Raw genomic sequence first — 11,342 nt, 5'->3', positions numbered from 1 at the left:
GGAAGTGGGGTGGGGAAATGGGAACAGGGAATGGGGGTGGGGAAATTGGAATCATGTTTGGCTAAGGACAGGAATGGGAACAAGGACACAGGTTTAAGGCTCTGTGGTGTCAGAGCTGGGAAGGGGGACACTAAGGAAGGAAACTGGAATCATGCTTGCTGGAAGTTCACCCCAATAAACATTGAATTGTTTGCACCTTTGGACTTTGGGTATTGTTGCTCTCTGTTCATGCGAGAAAGACCAGGGAAGTAAGTGGGTGAAGGAATAAGCCCCCTAACACCACCTGGCTGTTACAGTCACACTCCCCAGCCTGGAGGAGCTGTAACGTTTACTAAACGTTAGTGCCCAGTATGGACAGACACAGCCCATGTGGAAAATAAAGCATCCCTCTCTCAATTGTCCTCCTTTCAAGACATTTTATTGACAATTCACATTTTTAACATTCACGCTTTTTGGAAGGCAAATATCTGAGCTCCAGGAGACCCCAGCCATGCCAGCGGATGATATTTCACAGTAGCAACGGGCTGACCACTCATTTATTTATTTGGATCATCCAATCAAACATTTCCTGCAGACCCTTCAGGAAGAAGGCATCAGTATAAGGCACCATAAGACAGGTCACTAACGTGAAAGGGCTAGAAACAGGAGGCTAAGGTGACAGCCAGGATAAATCGGATCGATTACACAGAAAAATATTTCATTTTAAAAATCTAAGGCTATTGCAGGGTGTTCACAGGTTGGCATATGGCTCTTCAGTCTTCCACGCCAGTGACCCCATGTCGGGACAGGACGCTTCCTCAGCCTCTCCTCTGCTTTAGCATCTCCATGTACATCTGGAGAGACTTTTGAATGGAGTCTTTCGTGATGAAGCTGACAAAGTTCTGAATGTCAGATTCGCGGTGGGCAAGCAGACGGTCCACAGTCGGCTTCCTCATCATGGACTTGGTGATCTGACGGGCATGGTCTGTGGAGTAGAGAGAGAGAGCATGTTGGCCGAGCAGGGTCAGTGTACATTACAGCCAGAGGTCCACCTGTCAGTAGTAGGACCACGGGGTGTAATTACCTTCCTGAGGAAAAGAATACTGGGTCCTAACACACTCTTGATTCTAACAGGGAATGACAGAGCAAGAACCAAGAGCTGGAAGCTGAAGCCAGACAAAGGTAAATTGGAAACAAGGCACAAATTTTTTAACAATGAGGGTGATTAACCACCACAGCAACCTCCCAAGGAAAGTGGTGGATTCTCCATCTCTTGGTGTCCCTGAAGCCAGACTGGACTCCTTTCTGGAAGATGCTTCTGTCAAACACCTGTGATGGACTCAGTGCAGGGATAACCAGGTGAACTTCTCTGGCCCGTGCTGTACAGGAGATCAGACTAGAAGATTACAGTGGTCCCTTCTGGCCTTAAAAATCAATGCCCTTTGTCAACACTGTTTGACACAAGTGATACCACCATGAACAAATGTTAACTGCCCGATCCCCTGGGGCATGTCCTCTGATTCAGCTCCCAGAACAGCACAATAAAGCCAGTTTCCCAGCTGGTGACATTCAGCATTGCTCCATGGACTTCAGGGAATCTGCACCAGTTTACATCAGCTGTGTGAGGACACGGCCCTGAGTTCCAAACACAGAGAATGTAATTATGTATTAAGGAAGTCCATCCCCACCACACTATGGACACTCTCCATACACCTCACTTCCAGGACAGCCTTGGTCTTGCATTAGCCACTGCTGCACTCACTGTGAGAGCCTTGGCTGGCAGGTGCTATTATGAACATAAGTCGTTTCAGTCACAGAAACTCTCCCGAAGCCTATCCCAGAGCACAGACGTTCTCCACGACACGACCAGCCACATCCCCATCAGGAGAGATCCTCAGGAGCACGGCCAAGGAGCCCTCCAGTGGGGAATCTCTGGCTCAGGCACACAGCAAAGGGAAGAGTAAGCTCTCAAGTGAGGAAGAGATCAACCAAAGTTAGAGAGCACACAGTGCTTGTCTGCCACCAGTTGCATAAACCAAACCCTGCGGCAGGGTCCGGATGGCAGCCCAACACCTCTGTTTCCAAAGCTGTCCAGCCCTCCCCTGCTCTGCTTCATACCTTTCCTCTAAGACCCCACATGCTTTTAAAGCTTTCCTCAGAGCGATTATTCTTCCAGCCTTTCCTCTCCACTGAACCCACTCCTATTTGTATGGAGCTCTTGTAAAAAGCGATGTGCAGAAGTGAACCTGGCTCTGAAAAGCAGAGCAGTCAACAGAGCAGAATTTACTTGCTTGTGCTGTGTTGGATATTCCTAACCAAACATTTGCCTTTCCCGCACCAGTGTCCAATTGCTATAATGCACATTGATTAAGAGACTATAATGAAATAAGTGTTCTCATGAGGGTCTGATTGCTCAGTTAAAGTCAGTAAATGCAAGTTAGCTCTGCCAGCAGCATTATACAGAGCAAGCACTGTCATTCTAGCATGGTCTGCCTTTCGTTTTACTGGCGCAACACAAGAGAATGCATTAGTGCAACACGCATTTCATTTTCCAGGTATTTGTGCAAGAACAAATCTGGGAAAGAAGCAGATCAGCTGCCCACACATATACTGGAGGCTCCTCTGGGTGATAACCCACCATGGCCCCTGTGTAGCACATACTCTAGTACACATGAATTTCAAGGACCAGTACTGGGTCAGGGCCCTAGTGTGGGGATGGCAAGATCTGCACTGGAGCCTCCAGGAAGCCAGACAAGAAGGGACTGGTGACTTGCTCCCCTCTGGAATAAGGGGCCAGGGACTGATGGGCATCCCGACATCCTCCGATCCTGAGAGTGCAGGGCCCAAGAGATGCTTGGGGACCTGCTCCCAAGCCAAGGATGTGTGGGAGCATCCTGGGCACCTGCCTGTCAGTCCCAGATTACAAAGGTTCTAGAAGGCAAAGGAATTGGGAATGGAATGTGAGATCCAACGATACATAAGAGCTGGGTGTAATGTGTCGGGGGGGGGAGGGGCTGGGAAGGCCCAGACCTGGTTTTTGTCTCTCAGTCCATTCCCCGAGTAGCAGGCACATGAAGAGCGCATCTCCTGTCGGCTGGGCACCTTCTGTTTCAAATGCTCAGATCTGTGTTAAATCCCACCCAACGGCTTTCAGGCATAGGACAGCACTTGCCCCTCACACTGGCTCGTTGCATGCTGAGCTGAAAATTGCCACCATTCATACACGAGCCAAGTCATACAGCGAGCTTCGAATTTCTTCCCCTCCATGCACTGTCCTAGCCCAGCAGTGGCTCACTGGCCTTACGGCAGCGTCAGCTGTGTGAAACTGCGTGTCTGAACCCCATGCTAGCCAGATGGAACTGGCTGGCCTGCCATCCATGGTGTCTCAGCCCCAGTATGCTCATTGCACTGCCTTTATTCCTGATCTCATGGGAGCCAATAGCAGCTTTACAACTCATTTCAGTGGGAGCTGTCTCTGGTCATGAACTTGGTAACTTCTCCAAAGATAGCCAAGGGGCCCCTTGAGCTCACTAGAAACAAACCATGCCAGGCTGTTTGGCACTAGATTCTCCCATAGGTGCTTACAAGCTGGACTGTTCTAGTTGGCTCCAGAGGCTGCACTGAACTGTTATAGTCCAATTGCCTGGGTCTCTCTGCAGTTCACCTTCCCTCTGGGACCTTGCCAGCCCAGGGTTTCTCAGAGGTTTGCTAGAGGATCTGGTCCAATACTATTCTGCCTCCTTTTTAATCAGTCTAGGATAAATATTGCTGACATTACCACATGCAGATGAACTAGGGACTGTTAAGCCTCGCTCTCCGATTGCGTCTCATTCCCCTCCATCACTCTCACTGTGCTACGCCAGGTGACCAGCACACTCTGGCCACGAGCTCACTGCTCTTTGACAGGAGCAGAGAACGGCAGCAGCATCCCGCAGCCGGAAGTCTCTTACCTGGAATAGCTAACCACTGTGACATCACAGCAGCAGCCGTGCTCTGTATCTTCTCCTCTGGTACTAACTGATCTACAAGGCCTATTTTATGGGCCTCAGGCGGGGAGTACAAGAGCCCCAGCTCGAGGGAACGCTCTGTAGCTCGGTTTCCAATAGTGTTCACCATTGTATCCTTAAACCTAGGAGAGAGGAGAGGAAACGCTCAGGCGGGGGAAGCACAGAACAACCAGCAAGTGTAAAGAGAAGCAGTGAGACAGCAAAACAAAGAGCTGATGTTAAGTAACCACCCTGTCCTCCTTCCAATCCCTCTTTAGAACTCACCTCTGCTGGGACACCTTCAAACCACTCAGCAATGGTCAGGCAAGCATGCTGGCTGCTTTGCAGACTGACTGGTATCATCTGTGTTGCCTTGCGGTCCCCCTGCCTGCAGCCACCCATTCTCTCGTCTTATACTTTCATTGTAAGCTCTAAAGGGCAGGGACTGTCTCTCTGTTACGTGTATGTACAGCACCCAGCGCAATGGGGCTGGGACTGTATGCGGTAACCCCATACAAATAAACTCTGTCCTGTCAGAGACTCTGGTGTCTCTGAATACACATTTCATAGCAGCACTGCTCCCGTCCTCCCACATAAATACACTTGTCTGATTACAGTGTAACCTTACCAGAAAGGTGCAACAATACCCAGCTGCGTTTCGTTCAGTCCAATGCTGTACTTTGGGTTCTCTGCCATGATTCTGTAGTCACAACTCATGGCCATCAGACAGCCCCCTGCCGGGCTGGACCCCTGGCACAGGAAGGAAGAGACTGGGTCTAGCTAAATCTCCATAACATGCTTCTAGTTCTAAAATACTCCATCTCCTCTCACCATAACAGCATCATCTATCGCATGCAGGACGCGCTCAGAACAGCACTGGGGATAAGGCTTTAAAGTCATGTCCCTATAAATCTGCGAAGGGACATGGTCAGAGTAAAAAAAGGCATTAAAACAATTCCTGCCCTATATTATTAATTGTTTTACATTTTAAAATTCTATTTTAATCCCCCCCAGCTATTTATGCTGTTAACTGTTTGAACTTACCCAGCCTGGGAAATGAACTAGTCAATTTCACGTCTATTCCTCATCAGTGTCATTGCCAGGTTCTCCAGCTCTAGCAGGAGGCTGCCTTGTTTGGGTTGCAAACTCTGCAGTGGAGTAGGGTTTTGCTGAGGTGTTTTTTTTTTTTTTTTTAAACCAAAAATATTTTTCCTAGGGGAATTTATATTTAAAAACTCCAAGGAAACATTGCCATTGGCCTTGCGCTTTGGGAAACCGACACTTGAGACTGTACATGACCCGATGGTGTCACTTTTTAAAAGTCCTAGCTGCCTCTTTTCCTCATACATTCAGCCTCAGAGAGAAATTCAAGAGTACTTGCTAGTCGCAGAGATATGGCCAATGCCAGCAGTTATTTTGTGGAAAAATAAAAGCGAGTGACCAATCAATACACAGAAATCACCAGATGGGCCAGTGTAACCCAAGAAACAATAATCAATTACTGCATATGAACTTATGCCAGAAGACATCCGAACTGCCCTTGCTGTGGATCTAACAGCAGAGTGCAATCACCTCTTCCTTCCACAACGCCTGCCCTTGGATTTCATTCCCTCAAACTCTCAAGGTAACACGTTAACTAATAAAGCACAAATGTTAGCTAGAATCATTTACTCAATTCATCAAGTAGGAACTAGGAAGTTGTGCATGTGACACAAGCACATTTCAAGAAGGTAACCTACATCCCTTTGTAACACAGGAATAGCTTCTCCCCTCCTGCAGAGAAACCCTAGCAAGGAGCCAGAGGGGCCAGGAAACAAATCTGAGCTCATTTGGTGGAGTTTCTGAGCAACCGTCTCCTCCAGTGGGAGGGCTTTGGGGGAGCTGAGGGGGGTGGAGGGAAGCTGGAAAGGAGGGAGAACCCAGGATCTAAGGAGCTGTCATCTTGTCGGGCTTGCCCCTCAGCACTGCTCTGCTAGCTTCTCCCTCGCCTGGCAACATGGCTTCTTCGGGTTGACACCACCTCTGACCATGCCCCCCAGTGGCTGGGCAGTGGTAGCCACAGAGCGGCTCCCCCTAATGCTAGTCCAAGCAGCATGAATTCCAAACCAGATTGCCACTTGCAAGTGTGGGCTGCATCGGGGACAATAAAGCAAAAAGTAGCAAGAATGGTGCTCCATCCTCTCCCATCCCTACAGTCCTTGGACTCATGGACTCCAAGAAAGGAGGGTCTCAGGATGGGGGAGAAAATCATGACAATGCCACGAGTAGCCACCTTTTCCACTGTGCCCTCCCCAGCTAGCCATCAAGCCCTCCTGCACACACAGCATCTGGGATAAAGCCGCTCTGAGACACGGCTTCTTGGGGCTGGGCGCACTCTTTGCTATGTCTGTGCAGCAGAAACAAAGAATTCGATCAGAGCCAGCACCCTGCAAGAGATTCTGTTGTGACCTGTCACTTTAAGAGGCTGCTAAGGCGGCTACCGAGCTGTAATCATCCGAGGCACTGTGGAGCTCGGGCTTCCTGTGCCGTGCTGAGCAAGTCCCACTTCAACCAGAGGGAGCGGGAGGTGCTCAGCACCTCCCAGGTGCAACGTATGGCTGGCAGTGCATTATGGAAGTTGTCCACCCACTGCAATACACAAAACCATCTTGGAGCAACTGACAGTGTAAATCTCTCTCATTCATGCCTATATCTGAGAATCAGGAACAGAACAACCTCCAACAGTAGGGACCCTGCATATTTCTGTGTGGAGGTGCATGTGAAACATACACATGTATATTTTGCACACACAGTCCCTGTATACATTCTAGTGTTCGTACATAAAGCCTTCTTCCTTTCCTGTCTCTGCCCCCACAGTACCAATATAGCAAGGCAAGTGACTGACAATTGAGAGCCTCCTATGAAGTCAGGTATAAAGATGACTTGCATTGATAGCGGCTATTGTCACCATGTTGGATTGGTATAGCCTGAGCCACATCTCCTGAACGGCTTTCCAGAACTCTGCATAGTGCTCTGCGCTCTTCCCGTACATCTCCATAATATCCAGGCCAGCTGAGAAGATTTTGGGGGCACCCTAAAATAATGTAAGAAAAACATCAAATGGATAATATATAGTGACTGACCTTTCAACTTCTTAGCAACATGGTCTGGTAGAACCTGACCTGATCACATGTGTACAAAACTGTGCAAACAAATATCTTTAATATTTTGCAAATTTCCTTAGAGTTATATTAACGGATAACTCAAGGGATCTTACCAACAAGAAAAATAACAACGATACATACAAATAAAGGGGAAATTCATTTCTTTGCAATAATTATTTTTACTTAGCAAAGCTTGTGGTTAATTTCAAATTTGATACCAGAAAATGCCAGGTGAATTTAAAAAAGAGAGAGGACAGAGTACTTCCCTCCCAAATCAGACTGTTTTGTAGCCCACTTTATTTTCTTCCATCCTTGAAGGCCCCTGTAGCAATGACCTCCCTCAGGCAGAGATGGCTCAATGCGACAGCCTTCAGAGCCTACCAATGCCATGCTTTGATATCGCCTGAACTGGTTGCTAGAGAGCAATATGGCTACGCATGAAGCAAAGGAACAAACCAGGGTCCGGCACTCACACCCTGCACATAACAACACCTGGCACTACTGGCCAGCTGAAACCGGCCCTGTAAAGAGTATCTTCATTTCACTGTAAACATACTGACGTCAGGATGACCCCTCTGCAGCCTCGGTCATTCTCCAGTTTCTCCAGGCTTATTAGAAACTCTGTTAGAAAGTCCAAGCTCAGGCTGTTCACAGGAAGGTTCTCCATCTTCATCACAGCTACCCCTGCACCACAGAAAATAAGAGGAATTAGAACCCACTGGAGATGACCACAGCAATGTCTGCCAGGCCACTAATTACCACACTCCAGATCTCTGAACGTTCCCAAGACCAGACTAGATCAGGCCTGGATGCTAGCGTAGGAATTTTCCCCTAGGTCAGATTGGCAGAGACCCTGGGCCTTTTTTTGCCTTCCTCTGCACAACGGGGGGACAGGTCACTTACAGGTTTAAACTAGTGGTGAATTCCCTGTAACTTAAAGTCTTTAAATGATGATTTAAGGACTGCAGTAACTTAGCCGGAAGTTAGGGGTATATTCAGGAGAGGCTGGGTGAGGTTCTGTGGCCTGCAATGTGCAGGAGGTCAGACTAGATGATCACAATGATCCCTTCTGACCTTAAAGTCTACGGGTAACTGGCCATGCCACTTTACATAACTAAATTGCTGGTGGAGCTGCAGGAAAGCCAACAGGAGCACAGACCCCCTCTGCATCCATTGTATAACCGCCTGACTTCTTCCCCAAGTTCCATATCCTCCTCACCCAGACGCCCAAGAATGCGGGTGGGGAGGCTTTGGGCACCCAGCCACTGCACTCCAGAGGCCAGATGCCACCCCGCATCATGCCTGTTAGGGTAATCTGGCATCTCTCTAGCTCCTCCCATGCAAAGATCCGTGCACTCCACTAATATCATTTTAGCTTCCCAACACCCTGTGAAATATTGTTTCCTGCCTGCAGATGGGAAGCGGAGGCACAGAAAGATATAAAGCCACAATCACAGTGTGGCAGAACCCAGTTCTCCTGACTGCCCATCTTGTGGAAGAACCCCTTGAAATGCAGCTCTACATGAATTACACTAACGAGAAATAGGGTGTTCCAAGCTCTAGCAGCTACCATCAAAAAGAGTAAGCAGTGTGTCCCATTGTTTCTAGTAGGTGAAGCTAGCAATGGCTTTCTCCAAAATATCTACTCAACATTCCACCTGTACCACTAGCAGCTACCCACTGACTTCAGTGCAGTCTGAGCAGCAGGATCCGGCCCTTTAATCACCGAGACTGGCATGGATTGTATTCAAGAGGGCTAACACAGATTGGACAGGAGCTGCAGTGGAGAGGCTACATTTTTCTTGTAAATATTGTTCCCTTGGTTGTGGTCGTGTTCCACTGACAGGCATCCAAATGGGACTGGCAGTGCTCACATAGGGAACTGACAGGCACTGTGTACTTTAAATATAGATTATTTGAGGTGTGCTTGTGAAGATCAGCATGGCAAGCTGCTGTAGGGCTGAAGGCCTATTCCTTCATCCAAATGCGTGTACGTGCAGAAGCTCATAGGCCTAAGTCACTGCAAGAGACAAGTCACATGCATGTTAAAACAATCACAGCAGCTTTCCGGATCCATTACCAAGTGTCAGCACTTTGTACCGCAGGCATCATGCATAGCACTGTTAGAGAGAGCCTAGTGCATTGTACACACACACACACACAGAGCCTAGAGCACCGTACCTGTAAAAGAACCCACCCCGGCCTGCTGTACACATACATACACCCCCCCCAGTGCACTGTACAAACACACACACCCCCCGACAGGCTGTACACATACATACACGTACAGCATACTATACATACACATACAGACAGCACGCTATACATGTACATACACGCACACAGCCTAGTGCACTGTACACACACCGGCAGGCTGCACATGTACATACGCAAAGCATGCTATACATGTACACACACACAGCACCCAGCACGCTGTACACACACACACCGGCAGGCTGTACATGTACACACCCCACCAGCGCACTGTACACACACACACACACACACACACACACAGAGGCCGCCCCTCACCGGCGCTGCTGTCCAGCTCCACCGCCACCCGGCCGTGGCCGATCGCTCTGCGCGGGGCGGCCCCCGGCTCCCGGCCTCCGGCTCCGCACAGCCCCGGACGCGGCCCTGCAAGACACGCACGAGTCAGCGGCGGGGCCCGGCCGGGCGCGGAGGGCCGGGACCGGGACCAGCGCACCCCGGGAACGGCCCCAGTTGGCTCCCCACGCGCGGGACCGGGGCCGGGACGCACCTGAGCGAAGCAACCGCCGGACAAAGGTCAACCCCACCGCCGCCATCTTCCGCCTGCCGGCCCGCTACACCGCCGCCTAGCGCCTAGCGAACTGACGCGCCCAGAGACGCTGACTGACACCCAGATGCTGACACACACCCAGACGCTGACTGACACCCAGAGACACTGACACACACCCAGACACTCAAACACACCCAGACGCTGACTGACACCCAGATGCTGACACACACCCAGACGCTGACTGACACCCAGAGACACTGACACACACCCAGAGACACTGACACACACCCAGACACTCAAACACACCCAGACGCTGACTGACACCCAGAGACACTGGCACAAACCCAGACACTCAAACACACCCAGACAGTGACACACCCCCAGACAGTGACTGACACCCAGAGACGCTGACACACCCAGATACTGACTGACACCCAGAGACAGTAACACCCCCAGACACTGACTGACACCCAGAGACACACCCAGACACTGATACCCAGAGACAGTGACACACCCAGAAACATTGACACCCAGAGACAGTGACTGACACCTAGACACTGACACCTGCAGATACTGGCACCCAGAGATACACAGAGACACTGACACACACAGAGAAGTATTAGCACACATATACTAACATACTGACATACAGACACTGACACACACATAGAGACACACATTCACATGTGTACAGACACACACACCCTGTTGACACACACACACATGCACTGACTCATATACACACCATCTCACACACACACACACACTCACTCACTCTATTGACACACAAGTGCACAGTCACATACAGACACTCCATTGACACACACACACACCTGCACGGACACAATCATATGTGCTCAGACTCTCTCACGCAAACATTGACACACACACTCACCGATGCACAGACACACAGACACATATTTACACTCACACGTGCACAGACACACATACACCCTTCATAGGCACACACGCATGCACAGGTTCACACACACATCCACAGACACCCACACTGACACACAGTCCATTGACACACACACAGAGCCATGTGGAGCAGGGCCTCTCCAGCCCGGGGTGGGTGGCTGGGGCTGGCTGCGGGACACAGTGTGTCCGCAGCCCCACATGCTCCATCCTCTACCAGCTGGCAGCAGCTCAGGGACAGGGTGAGTGGCCATGTAGGTGAAAGAGCAGGCGCTGGTGTCCAGGCTCTGTGAGTGGGGCTGCAGGAGCCTCTCTGGGTGGGGTGGGCAGGCGATGGGGGAGGAGGGGAGTTGGGGGGAGCTGGGACCACCAAGTAAGCGGAGCTGCCAAGTACCTCTTGGCTGGGCCACCTGACCTCAGAGCCTGGCTAGGAGAGGTGACAGGTCCAGGCCCCGGCTCCCTGCCGTGGGGTGGGGGAGAGGCCCACAGGGAGTCATTGACTGACAGGCTGGCGGCATCCCAGGCCTGTACCACCCACCTTGTCACCATGACAGG

The 11,342-nt window shown here is 50.3% G+C and overlaps 1 protein-coding gene across 1 annotated transcript; it reads right to left on the bottom strand.

Annotated features, from left to right (window-relative positions):
• Positions 1–401: 401 nt before the first annotated feature.
• On the bottom strand, positions 402–10,028 carry ECI1 (enoyl-CoA delta isomerase 1). Its single transcript, XM_037910819.2, has 7 exons — positions 9,870–10,028; positions 9,641–9,745; positions 7,665–7,792; positions 6,892–7,038; positions 4,594–4,715; positions 3,930–4,108; positions 402–964 (listed from the first exon to the last, which is right to left on the bottom strand). The coding sequence occupies exons 1-7, from the start codon at positions 9,913–9,915 to the stop codon at positions 798–800; spliced, it is 894 nt and encodes a 297-aa protein (XP_037766747.1). The 5' UTR covers positions 9,916–10,028; the 3' UTR covers positions 402–797.
• Between the last annotated feature and the right edge of the window lie 1,314 nt (positions 10,029–11,342).

The sequence above is a fragment of the Chelonia mydas genome, chromosome 10 (assembly GCF_015237465.2).
Source record: "Chelonia mydas isolate rCheMyd1 chromosome 10, rCheMyd1.pri.v2, whole genome shotgun sequence".
Taxonomy (NCBI): domain Eukaryota; kingdom Metazoa; phylum Chordata; order Testudines; family Cheloniidae; genus Chelonia; species Chelonia mydas.
Note: the sequence above shows the minus strand (reverse complement) of the source record. Positions and strands in the feature narration are given on the sequence as shown.

What these genes read in the sequence shown, in the direction of transcription:
- ECI1 (XM_037910819.2), bottom strand. Translation starts at nt 9,915, where the DNA reads ATGGCGGCGGTGGGGTTGACCTTTGTCCGGCGGTTGCTTCGCTCAG. An exon ending in GGAGCTGGACAGCAGCGCCG is followed by an intron (nt 7,793 to 9,640) that starts GTGAGGGGCGGC and finishes TCTGTGGTGCAG; the next exon opens with GGGTAGCTGTGATGAAGATG. An exon ending in ACAGTGGTTAGCTATTCCAG is followed by an intron (nt 965 to 3,929) that starts GTAAGAGACTTC and finishes TCTACTCCACAG; the next exon opens with ACCATGCCCGTCAGATCACC.